This window comes from Podarcis filfolensis (assembly GCF_964270895.1).
Source record: "Podarcis filfolensis genome assembly, chromosome: 8".
NCBI classification, from domain to species: Eukaryota; Metazoa; Chordata; class Lepidosauria; order Squamata; family Lacertidae; genus Podarcis; species Podarcis filfolensis.
Window position 1 is genome coordinate 85742790 of NC_139611.1, and position 12986 is coordinate 85755775.

The 12986-nt window shown below is 50.4% G+C and overlaps 1 protein-coding gene across 1 annotated transcript in view; it reads right to left on the reverse strand.

Annotated features, from left to right (window-relative positions):
• Positions 1 to 12986, reverse strand: part of NUMBL (NUMB like endocytic adaptor protein) — a 37063-nt gene that overhangs the window by 16319 nt on the left and 7758 nt on the right. The window contains exons 2-3 of the mRNA XM_083627565.1: positions 3030 to 3172; positions 771 to 845 (exon numbers count right to left, since the gene is read on the reverse strand). Of these exons, the coding sequence (XP_083483691.1) occupies positions 771 to 845; positions 3030 to 3155 (201 nt within the window). The 5' untranslated portion in view covers positions 3156 to 3172. The remainder of the gene's footprint in view (positions 1 to 770; positions 846 to 3029; positions 3173 to 12986) is intronic.

The window sequence follows — 12986 nt, forward strand, 5'->3', positions numbered from 1 at the left end:
TGGGGTCGCGGCGCTCATCTCGCTTTCTTGGCCAAGGGAGCCGGCGTACAGCTTCCGGGTCACGTGGCCAGCATGACTAAACTGCTTCTGGCGAACCAGATCAGCGCACGGAAACGCCGTTTACCTTCCCGCCAGAGCGGTACCTATTTATCTACTTGCACTTTGACGTGCGTTTGAACTGCTAGGTTGGCAGGAGCAGGGACCGAGCAATGGGAGCTCACCCCGTCGCGGGGATTCGAACTGATGACCTTCCGATCGGCAAGCCCAAGAGGCTCAGTGGTTTAACCCACAGCGCCACCTGCGTCCCGCTTTCTAGTTAGAAGCCTTCAAATCGCAAAAATTAAAAACATGCACCAAGCTAATTTTTAATGATTCTCCCTGTCTCCCTGGTTTTTTTATTTCCCTTTCGACCATCTGCTTTATGACGCTGAGTCATTTGGCAACGCTGTTAGGTAACTGCACAGATCTGCTGTGACCCTTTCAGCGCAAATGGTCCGGGTCCTGTTTCCCAGGCCAGCAACCCCCCACCCACCCACCCCCACAAAACACACATAAGCCATTCCCCACATTGCAGGGGGTTGGACTAGAGGACCTTTGGAGGTCCCAACTCCACGATTCCGCATCCCAGGGCAGAGAGGCCCTACCGAAGCAGCCAGTGCCTTGCTCCACACACAGGTTGCCCTCTGGCCTCTTCTCTGCCCCCCCATGCGTTTCCTGGAGAGAAACCAGACCCTGCCCCACACCCCCTGCGAGACTCCCCAGCAACTCACCGCTTTCAGCTTCTTCACGGCTTCTTCGCAAACGTGCATTCCCCGAGACTCCGCGACTTCAGCATGACCCAGGTACTACGGGGACAAGGACAGGGGTCAAGGTATAAAGCCCTTTAAACTTGGGAACAGTTCGCCCGCGAAATCGCCTCCCCCCACATGCGACCCCCCCTCGGATTGGCAGAGTTGGCCCTGTTGCAGGGGTCATGTGAAACCTGCTCCATGTTTCTCAGAAATCCATCTTTTCGTCTGGTGGAACCTATACTTTGGAACTCCCTGCCACTTGATAGCAAGCTGCCTAGAGCGGCTGGGGCAACCCAGTCAGATGAGCGGGGTGCTAACAAACAAACAAACAAAATTAATAATAATAATAATAATAATAATAATAATAATAATGGCAGTGGTGCCTTTGCTGTACTCCTTTCAGCACCTGCTTAAACCCATTTTAAGCTTCAACTTGCTTTTAGTCTAAGGGCATTTAAAACTTTTCAAAAGTCTTAAATTCTTATTCATCCTTCTTACTGATAATTCTATCGCTTTATCCTTCTCTTTTCTTTTTGCAAACCGCTCCATTTTTTCAAAACAATCAAGCAGCGTAAAAATTTATGAAATAAATAAAGAAGCCAGGCTTCTGCCTCCTGCTCCGACCCCCCCCCCCACTCTAGTCAAAAGACGGACTTGAGCATCAACCCCCACCCCAAATAAGATCCGTGATGGATGTTTGGATAACGGAGCTCCCACCTGCTTTGAAAACCAAGCCCTGGCAATTCACAGTGGAGGAACGGGCACTCTGCACCTGCTCAGAGACACACTTCTTTATATTCCCCTCCCCAAGCACACACACATGTTCCTAGAGCAGAGTCCAGACAGTGGACTCACCTCCCTGCCCATCACTGAGGGTCGCCACTGATATTCCCATTTCACAGATAGGAGAGGCGCTGGGTCTGGCAGAGAGCCTGGGCAGCTGCTCTTGGGGAATCCCGGGCTGAGCTGGGATCCGGACCCGGCAAAGCGATGAAAGATCCCCAAAGGACCTGAAACCATTCCAGGACCAGGAAAGCTTGGCCACAGAAGTTCATGCACAGGTTTCTTCAAGACTGGACTGCCACTGCGCCCTCTCTGTGGGGCTTCCCTTGCGCCTGATCTGGAAGCTGCAGGCAAAATGCTACAGCACAATTGCTGACGGGAGCAAGTCCCTGTCACCAACGTCAAAGCATCGCTGCGCAGAGATCCAAGCTGGTTCCCAATTTGCCACAGGGCCAAATTCAAAGGGTAACTATTAGTACTTGATCCTGAGTGCGGCAGCGCAGCCCTGTGGAACTCCCTGCCTCTTGATATACCATACAATTTGCAGTGCTTGGCAAAAAAACAAAAACCTGGAGTATCAGGAGGAATGGAAGAAATTTAAAGACTATTTAACCAAATACGCTAAGATAATCTAAATAGAAATATTTGCGAGCGCAGGACTGGCCTAGGATTTAAATAGGTGATGTTATAGAATAGTATCTCTAAAGTGAAAATGAAAAGAAAGAAAGATGTTAATTGCCTAAGTAATTTTTTATGGGAAAATAGTTTTGGAAAACTGTTACAATGATATACATTGAAACTCAGTCGTGGAAGTTATCCAACAATGTAAACAAAAGTGGAATTATTACATATAAGATTTTTGTTTGTTTGTTTGTTTAGAAATATGGAAAATCAATTAAAAAAATTGGGGGGGGAGGGACCACCAAAAAACCATTCCCGTTTGGGAAAAGCCTTCCCGAGACTTGTGCGAGTTTTAAACCCTTTTCCACCCATTGCCCAATTTTACCTTCCGAATATTTCAAGGAGTTACCGTCTTTTTTGCTCTATAAGACTCACTTTTTCCCTCCTAAAAAGTAAGGGGAAATGTGTGTGCGTCTTGTGGAGCGAGTGCAGGCTGCGCAGCTATCCCAGAAGCCAGAACAGCAAGAGGGATTGCTGCTTTCACTGCACAGCGATCCCTCATGCTGTTCTGGCTTCTGAGATTCAGAATATTTTTTTCCTTGTTTTCCTCCTCCAAAAACTAGGTGCGTCTTGTGGTCTGGTGCGTCTTGTAGAGCGAAAAATACGGTATTTGTACGGATCGTGTTTCATTCTTCCTGTAAGCGGCTTTGGAGCTGTTGCGCCTTTAAAACAAACGGTGTATAGATCTCACGAAATAAGGTAAAATAAAGGCGCACCCCCCTCCTTCTGCTCCCTCCAACTCCCCCCCCCACCGGCGCCCCTAGCCAGACTCACCCGCACTGGGAAACTACAGCGGCCCTTTCTGACAGCTTCCTCGTCGGCCTGCCACTGGTGGGGGCGACTGGCCTCCGGGACGTAGGCTGGCTTCTTGCGCCTCAGGCTCTGCCGCAGCTTGTTCATCGCTGACCCCCCCGGGCCTGCAAAGGGGGCAGAGAGGGGAAAAGCCGGGGTCAGCATCCCTGAGGACCCCAAAGGAGGGAGGGAGGGAGGGAGGGAGGACTCACAGCAGGGAGGGCTGCTGCCATGATGACCCCAGGATGCAGCTCACCAAAATCTCAGGAGACCCGGAAGCCTCTGGCAGAGCAAGGGTTAATAACCCTGGGGGTCCCGTCCCGTCCCCGTCCCCGTCCCCCATCTCACTGGGAGTGAAACACAGCAAGATGTTTATATAACATCATATCTTATCCAAAAACGTCTCCTGGAAGAAACTTCCAATCCTTCTCGTTGTACTTTTTTTATATTGTCTTCATTTTATCGCACAGTTTGTTTCATTGCTTTTTCTGTATATTCCTCTAAGGTATGGTATTTATTCCATTTGTTTGTTATATAGTGGTACCTCGGGTTAAGTACTTAATTCGTTCCGGAGGTCCGTACTTAACCTGAAATTGTTCTTAAGCTGAAGCACCACTTTAGCTAATGGGGCCTCCTGCTGCTGCTGTGCCGCCAGAGCACAATTTCTGTTCTCATCCTGAAGCAAAGTTCTTAACCTGAAGCACTATTTCTGGGTTAGCGGAGTCTGTAACTGAAGCGTATGTAACCTGAAGCGTATGTAACCTGAGGTACCACTGTACACAAGTATCATTCGATTCCGCTAGGATAATATCACTATAAATAACTGGCTTTTTAACTGATATTCTTTTGTTGTCGTTAATTCTTTTATGTTCCTTATTTTTATTTTCTTTATCTTTTTTTTCATTTTCACGTTTAACTTTGCTGTAACCATTTGTAAGATGGTATTTTAAATTAATAAAGAAGATATTTTTTTAAAAAAGAAAGACAGCAAGGTGGTGTGGGGGCGTTTTGCCTCCCCCCGCCCTTTTGGCAAGGATTTACTGGGAGGCGAATCTCCAGCAAATTTCACATTCCCAAGATCAAAGGAGCTTCAGGGAGCTGGGGCTTTTATAACCATCTCTGAGCATGCAAACACACACCCTTGATCTTGCCTTGGCTGATTTAACTGGGACGCCTCAATCGCAGGCAGAGGAAAGAAAACACACAAACACACAAACACACACACAGTCCTTGCAACCCAGATGGGAGCTGCTAGGGGGAGACCTAGGCCTTGGAAGACCCAGAGATGCGCAGACAGAAGCCAGGAGACGGTTAGAAACTCAGGTATATACCATATTTTTGGCTCTATAAGACTCACATTTCCCCTCCTAAAAAGTAAGAGGAAATGTGTGTGCGTCTTATGGAGCGAATGCAGGCTGCACAGCTATCCCAGAAGCCAGAACAGCAAGAGGGATTGCTGCTTTCACTGCGCAGCGATCCCTCTTGCTGCTCTGGCTTCTGAGATGCAGAATATTTTTTTTCTTGTTTTCCTCCTCCAAAAACTAGGTGCGTCTTGTGGTCTGGTGCGTCTTATAGAGCAAAAAATACGGTAAACCAGGTGCGAAAGTGGCTTCTGAAATCAGGGCTTCCAGTCGCCAAAACGGAACGGCTGGTTGCCACTTGGCTCGAAAGCTGGAAGTTTTCAATATGGCTTTGTGGTTTCCTGAAATTCGTTCTGAAGGCGCAGACGAAGTATCACGGATAGAATTCGACAGGACGTGTCGCTGGTGTGAGAAAACGGTCCAGAACGTCGAATTTTGTACCAGGCGGGCACCTCCAGAGGGTGGAGATGTCAGGTGACAGACATCCTGGCACCTGGGCATCTTCACTTGGTGGCAGCAAGTAGCTGGTAAAGGTAAAGGGACCCCTGACCGTTAAGTCCAGTCGTGGCTGACTCTGGGGTTGCGGCACTCATCTTGCTTTCTTGGCCGAGGGAGCCAGCGTACAGTTTCCGGGTCATGTGGCCAGCAGGACTAAGCTGCTTCGGGTGAACCAGAGCAGCGCACAGAAACGCCGTTTACCTTCCCGCCGGAGCGGTACCTATTTATCTACTTGCACTCTGATGTGCTTTCGAACTGCTAGGTTGGCAGGAGCAGGGACCGAGCAACGGGAGCTCACCCCGTCGCGGGGATTCGAACCGCCGACCTTCCGATCGGCAAGCCCTAGGCTCTGTGGTTTAACCCACAGCGCCACCCGCATCCCAAGTGGCTGGTAGCCAGGTGCAAAATGTGCCCAACAAATTTTGGACGTGGGCGGAAAGGCACTTCCCACGTGCTCAGGAGCAGTCTCGCAAGGCAAAGTCCTAGCACTGAACTCCTGAGGTTCTTAAATAAGCCCCCTGCCACAGGTGAGCATTAAACTTGCAGATGGTACAATACAGGAGGGCCCCACCCACTTTGCAGAGGGAGGGAAAAATGGGTTGCCCCTTTTCCTCCTGGAGGGGGCTCTGCTGCCCTGGCAGCAAATATCAGCCTGCAGCAAAGCTGCTAAGTGCACAGGAGCCCCACCAAAGTGGGGAAGTGGCCGTCTTTGCAGCGAAAGGGGCTGGGTTCCACCAGCTGCTCCCCCCTGACCCGGCCCAAGGCCAGGAGGTCAAAGCTACTTAGCCATCGCCTGGGGAGGGGTCAGCTCCTGCCCCACATTCTCCACAAAGGGCTCCAACCACAGCCTGCATCCCCTGGGGTGGATCAAGGGTAGGATTTCTTGGGGTGGGGGTAGAGAGGCCACGAAGCCGAAAAGAGCCATCACTCAGGAGCATAGCTGTCAACTTTTCCCTTTTATTGCGAGGAATCCTATTCGGAATAAGGGAATTTCCCTTTAAAAAAAGGGAAACATTGAAAGCTATGCTCAGGAGTTGAGCAAGAGGCCTTGGACAGAAGGAGGGCTGGATCAGGCCCAAGGAGGCTCCTCTGGCCCAGCAACCTCTTCTCCCAGGGGCCTCAAAGAGAAACCCACATGCAGGATCCGTGCACAAGAGTTCTCTCCCCTCCTGCAGTTACCAGCAACTGGGATTCAGAAACATCGTTCCATGAATTTGTCTAGTCCTACCGTATGTTTCGCTCCATAAGACACACTTTTTTCTTCCTAAAAAGTAAGGGGAAATGTCTGTGCGTCTTATGGAGCAAATGCGTGGTCCCTGGAGCTGAATTGCCCAGGGGCGGAAAGCAGATCATGCTTTTCTTTTTTGAAAGAGGGAAGGGGGTGTTGAAACAAAGCCGCTGATCGGCAAGCAATCGGGGAGAGAGATAAGGGATGCTAGCAATAAAGGAGGCTGCCTGGGAGGGGGGAGGTAAAGACAGGGAACTTGCAAGGAGAGGAGACAGGAAGACTAAAGCAATGAGGAGAGAAATGAGAAGAAAAGGAGGAGCAAAAAACTGCTCCAGCTAAGGAAAAGACACTGAGGCAAACAAGAGGGAAGGGAGTGTTGAAAGGAAACAGCTGATCGGTGGGATCGGAAGAGAGATGAGGGATGCTAGTGGAGGCTGCCTGGGAGGGGGGAGGTAAAAGCCCATGGATCCTCAGGATTTTTGCATTGAGTCACCCCAAATTCACCATCAGATCACATAGCATGTCCATGGCTACAGCCTGCACCAATAAAATCACACACTCACTGTTGCCTGGGGCCGCAATGGCGCAAAAATGTGGTTACAAAGCACAGATCCACATGAATCCTCAGGATTTTTGCATTGGGTACCCCAAACTCACTGTCAAATCACATGTCTGTGACCACAGCATGAGCCACAAAAATCATACATCCACTGTTTTGTTCAGAATATTTTTTTTCTTCTTTTCCTCCTCTAAAAACTAGGTGCGTCTTACGGTCAGGTGCGTCTTATGGAGTGAAAAATGGAATATTTTAAAGCGACCCATATGGGTGGCCATCTCTGCCTCCTGTGGCAGGGAGTTCCACTGTTTGCACTGCATGAAGAAGGAGACTTGGGGCGCCATGGGTCATCTAGTCCAACCCCCTGCAATAAAGGAAAATGCACCCGCACGGGGATCAAACCCATGGCCTGCGCGTTATCACCATGCCCTCACCAACTCCACTAACTGCCGAGGCTCCTTCCCAGGTCATTGAATTGTGGTCAGGAGCTGTCGTCTCCCCCTCTAGCAGGAATCCCTGCAATTCACAGAATTGCAGAGTTGGAAAGGACCCCGTGGGGTCATCCAGCCCAACCCCAACGACAGAGGGAAACCGCGGATCCTCATTCTTACTCTTGAGCTGCAGAGGAAGTTCGCAGAGACCCCTTTGCCTGCTGCACCAGCCTCTCTGCAGCTTGCAGATACCTCCCTCCCTCCCCACGGCGGCCGCCACCTCACGGCTCCTCTCATCTCACAGATGGCCCCGGCCAGCTGTTAAAGGCAACCCCCCCCCCACCAAAATAGCCAGACGAGGACAACAGAAAAGGACAAGCAGTAGTGGGGGGAGAGATGGAGTGTTCTCTTTTGTGTGACGCGTGTGCCCCACACAATGGCCACAAAGCCAATCTTTCCCCCCCAACCCCCACCAGACGGCCGGCTGCGGAGAGACACAAAAAGGGTACAGACACTGGGCTGGTACAGCCCCCCTCCCCGTAAGTCTGACCCCTCTTGTGAAGATGGGGAGGGTGCGCGCCGAGGAGCAGAGAAAATGAATGGAGACCCCCAAGCAGATTCTACAGGGAATCCCATTTAATATTTGTTAAAAAACCTGATTTTTGTTCGGGATTGTAGGGAAAGATCTGCCAAAAAAGCTGAAAAACATCTTCATGTATGCGACAACGGCCACGAGAGTTCTGGTAGGATGGAAGACTGAAGAAACCCCAACTAAAGAATCACGGCAAGAAAAATTGACGGACTATGCAGAACTGGCAAAACTGACATATAAGCTACGGGACAAGGATAACTGTGACTTGAAAGACGAATGGGAACCCTTCACAAAGTATTTGAAGACGCAACAAAGCAAACTGGACTCCTTGGCTGGCTCTGAATAAACATTCACAAACTTTTAATTGATGATAATCAGCTAAATAGTTTGAGGATCCATAACATGCAGAAAACAACATTCTTAGAGAAATCAGAGACTGGAACTGAGGGAAGCTGGGGTGGGGTGGGGATAGGTGGGTTTTGTGTGGGAGGGTGGGGGGAGGGAGGAAAAATGGGGAGGGGGAATAAGGATGATATGTTTCTGGATAATATGTTTTGTTTTAATTTTGAATTTAAAAAAAGTTTTTAAAAAAAGATTCTACAGGGAATGGGGAGGGGGGCCGCTTTAAAGGCAGTCCCCCCCTTTCTTTTTTGCAAAGTCAAACTTTCCCTTGCAACAGCTGCACCAGACCTGTTTGAAACAAAAGAGCATCCTGCAGAGTCCCCCCCCCCCCGAACCCGTTGCCGGGCAAGACAGCTGCCCCTGAATGGGTTTGGGGAGCCAACAGCTGTGTGTGTGTCCTCCCCGGTTTCTATGCCCCCATCCCAGTGCCTGGTCCAAGCACACCAGCTGTACTGGAGCTGGGCAAACATTTGGCCAAAAGGCGGAAGGGGGGGGCGATGGTGGGATTGTTTCCTCAGCTGCCACCAGCCGCTGCCTCAGCAGATGGGAGCCAGTCCCAGACAAGCAAAGAGGGGGGCCGGGAGAGGTGGGAGGTCCTCAGATATGCCCCCTCTAAAGGGGGGGGAGGGAGGTCCCCTCCTCCAGGGACTTTCAAGTCCAGGACAAAACCAAGAGACGGTGGTGGGGTGAGTTTCAGAACTAGGAGTCTGGGCAGAGGCTAGAGTGAGTTGTAATAGGTGCTGGGGCTCAAGAATTGCGTCTTTTCAGGAGTCAACAGCAAGACTCAGAAAACTCTGCGGTGGGTCATGCGCAAACCTCAACCCCCCACTCCCTCACTAAGTAGTAGTACTGGTAGTAATAATAATAATATTAATAAAAATAATATTTATACCCCACTTATCTGGCTGGGTTTCCCCAGCCACTCTGGGCAGCTCCCAGCAGAATACTAAAAAAAGAATAAAACTTCAAACATGAAAAACTTCCCTGAACAGGGCTGCCTTCAGATGTCTTCTAAAAGTCAGGTACAGTGGTACCTCTGGTTACGTACTTAATTCGGAGGTCCATTCTTAACCTGAAACTGTTCTTAACCTGAAGCACCACTTTAGCTAATGGGGCCTCCTGCTGCTGCTGCGCCGCCGGAGAACGATTTCTGTTCTCATCCTGAAGCAAAGTTCTTAACCCGAGGTAATATTTCTGGGTTAGTGGAGTCTATAACCTGATGCGTATGTAACCTGAAGCGTATGTAACCCGAGGTACCACTATAGTTGTTTATTTCCTTGATATCTGGTGGGAGGGTGTTCCACAGGGTGGGTGCCACCACTGAGAAGGCCCTGTGCCTGGTTCCCTGCAACCTCACTTCTCGCAGTGAGGGAACCGCCAGAAGGCCCTCGGAGCTGGACCTCAGTGTCTGAGCCAGATGATGGGGGTAGAGATGCTCCTTCAGGTGTACTGGGCCTTTGAGGCTGTTTAGGGCTTTAAAGGTCAACATCAACACTTTAAATTGTACTCAGAAACGTACTGGGAGCCAGTGTAGGTCTTTCAAGACCAGTGTTATGGGGTCCCGGCGGCCACTCCCAGTCACCAGTCTAGCTGCCACATTCTGGATTAATTGCTGTTTCCGTGTCACCTTCAAAGGTAGCCCCATGTAGAGCGCATTGCAGTAGTCCAAGCGGGAGATAACCAGAGCATGCACCACTCTGGCGAGACAGTCTGCGGGAAGGTAGGGTCTCATCCTGCGTACCAGATGGATCTGGTAGACAGCTGCCCTGGACACAGAATTGACCTGTGCCTCCATGGACAGCTGTGAGTCCAAAATGACTCCCAGGCTGCGCACCTGGTCCTTCAGAGGCACAGTTGCCCCATTCAGGACCAGGGAGTCCCCCACACCTGCCCAGCACTCTGTGCATGCTTGCTGTTACGCTTCTTTGAGATTTAGCCAGTATCTCCTGGGGCCAAACCCTGGCATCTGGTGCTGCAAGAGCCCCGGGACGGATGGTCCATGCAGATCCTCGCAGGTTCAGGAAGGAGGCATGACATACCTGAAGGACCCTCACGGGGAAGAACATGGAGCAAAACTCGCTTTCTGTGGCTCCAGTGGGGAGGAGACGAAGCGATGGGTTCGAATTGCAAGGAAGGAGATTCCGAATAAACATTAGGAAGAGCTTCCTGGAAGGCTTTCAAGCAGAGGTTGGATGGCCACCTGTCAGGAGTTCTTCCGCTGCGATTCCTGCATTGCAGGGGTTGGACTAGAGGACCTTTGGGGGGCCCTTGAGATTCTACTCTCCTATGATCGTGGAAGCAGATGCCCTTCTAAGCCGGGTCCAAAGGGACGTGTGTCCCCCCCCACTTCCTGCATTTGGTACCTGCACCAGCACCTCCCTCCTGGCTTCCTGCCTGCCTCCTCCACCCTGGCCCATTAGCGGAACAGCTTTTATCGGCTTTCATGGCTTTCATCCTCTCTGCGCATCACTCAGCCTTCTAGGAGAAAGCAGGGGGGTGGGGGGTGGAAAGGGAGAGAAGCACCATCATTATCCATGTCGCCGCTGGAGAGTTTTCCCGGAGACACGGAGATCAGCTAGGCTGTCTCCTGCTCTCCCCCTTCAGCCCAGCCCAGGCTGCCAAGGGGAGGGATACACCCAAGAAAGGCCCCATTGCAACACAACAACCCTGCAGGGCTGACAGTGGGTGTTGCCAGAGTGGTGCATGCTCTGGTTATCTCCCGCTTGGACTACTGCCATGCGCTCTACGTGGGGATCCCTTTGAAGGTGACTTGGAAACTACGACTAATCCAGAATGCGGCAGCTAGACTGGTGACTGGGAGCGGCCGCCGAGACCATATAACACTGGTCCTAAAAGACCTACATTGGCTCCCAGTACGTTTCCGAGCACAATTCAAAGTGTTGGTGCTGACCTTTAAAGCTCTAAAGACCTCGACCCTGTATACCTGAAGGAGCGTCTCCACCCGTATTGTTCTGCCTGGACATGGAGGTCCAGCTCTGAGGGCCTTCTGGTGGCTCCCTCCCTACTCAAAGTGAGGTTAAAGGGAACCAGGCAGAGGGCCTTCTCGGTTGTGGCGCCCGCCCTGTGGAACGCCCTCCTATTAGATGTCAAGGAAATAAGCAGCTATCCTATTTTTAAAAGATATCTGAAGGCAGCCCTGTTTAGGGAAGTTTTTAATATTTAATGCTGTGTTGTTTTTAACGCTCGATTGGGAGCCGCCCAGAGTGGCTGGGGAAACTCAGCCAGATGGGCGGGGTATAAATAATAAATTATTATTATTATTAGTCATGGTCCTGCTTTCTTCTACCTTGGGTCAGGCCCCACCTGGAATACTGTGTCCAGTTCTGGGCACCACAATTTAAGAAGGATTTTGATGAGCTGGGACGTGTGCAGAGGAGGGCAACTGAGATGGTCAAGGGTCTGAAAATGAAGCCTGATGAGGAACGGTTGAGGGAGCTGGGTATGTTTAGCCTGGAAAAGAGGAATCATAGAAGAATCATAGAATCATAGAGTTGGAAGAGACCACAGGGGCCATCGAGTCCAACCCCCTGCCAAGCAGGAAACACCATCAGAGCACTCCTGACATATGGTTGTCAAGCCTCTGCTTAAAGACCTCCAAAGAAGGAGACTCCACCACACTCCTTGGCAGCAAATTCCACTGTCGAACAGCTCTTACTGTCAGGAAGTTCTTCCTAATGTTTAGGTGGAATCTTCTTTCTTGTAGTTTGGATCCATTGCTCCGTGTCCGCTTCTCTGGAGCAGCAGAAAACAACCTTTCTCCCTCCTCTATGTGACATCCTTTTATATATTTGAACATGGCTATCATATCACCCCTTAACCTCCTCTTCTCCAGGCTAAACATGCCCAGATCCCTTAGCCGTTCCTCATAAGGCATCGTTTCCAGGCCTTTGACCATTTTGGTTGCCCTCCTCTGGACACGTTCCAGTTTGTCAGTGTCCTTCTTGAACTGTGGTGCCCAGAACTGGACACAGTACTCCAGGTGAGGTCCAGAGCAGAATACAGTGGCACTATTACTTCCCTTGATCTAGATGCTATACTCCTATTGATGCAGCCCAGAATTGCATTGGCTTTTTTAGCTGCCGCGTCACACTGTTGGCTCATGTCAAGTTTGTGGTCAACCAAGACTCCTAGATCCTTTTCACATGTAGTGCTCTCAAGCCAGGTGTCACCCATCTTGTATTTGTGCCTCTCATTTTTTTTGCCCAAGTGCAATACTTTACATTTCTCCCTGTTAAAATTCATCTTGTTTGTTTTGGCCCAGTTCTCTAATCTGTCAAGGTCGTTTTGAAGTGTGATCCTGTCCTCTGGGGTGTTAGCCACCCCTCCCAGTTTGGTGTCATCTGCAAATTTGATCAGGATGCCCTTGAGTCCATCATCCAAGTCGTTGATAGAGACTGAGAGGAGATAGGATAGCCATCTTCAAATATCTTAAAGGCTGTCAAATGGAAGAGGGGGAAAGCTTGATTCCTCCTGCTCTGGAGGGCAGGACTCGAACCCATGACTTCAAGTTACAAGAAAGGAGATTCCGACTAAACATTCAGAAAAACTGACAGTAAGAGCTGTGGAACAGATTCCCTCGCGAGGTTGTGGACTCTCCTTCTTTGGAGGTTTTTAAGCAGAGGTTGGCTGGCCACCTCTCATGGATGCTTTAGCTGAGATTCCTGTGTTGGAAGGGGCTGGACTAGATGACTCCAGGGTCCCTTCCAGCTCTAAGGTTCTGTGACTTTATGATTCCTGCAGCCCAGGAGGGAGGGGACCTGGGCTGAAGCAAAGCTATTACTTTATAAAAGGCTCCAGAGCCAGTGCACTCAGCACCGCCTTGGTCCAACCATATTTCTGGGGGGAAAGTG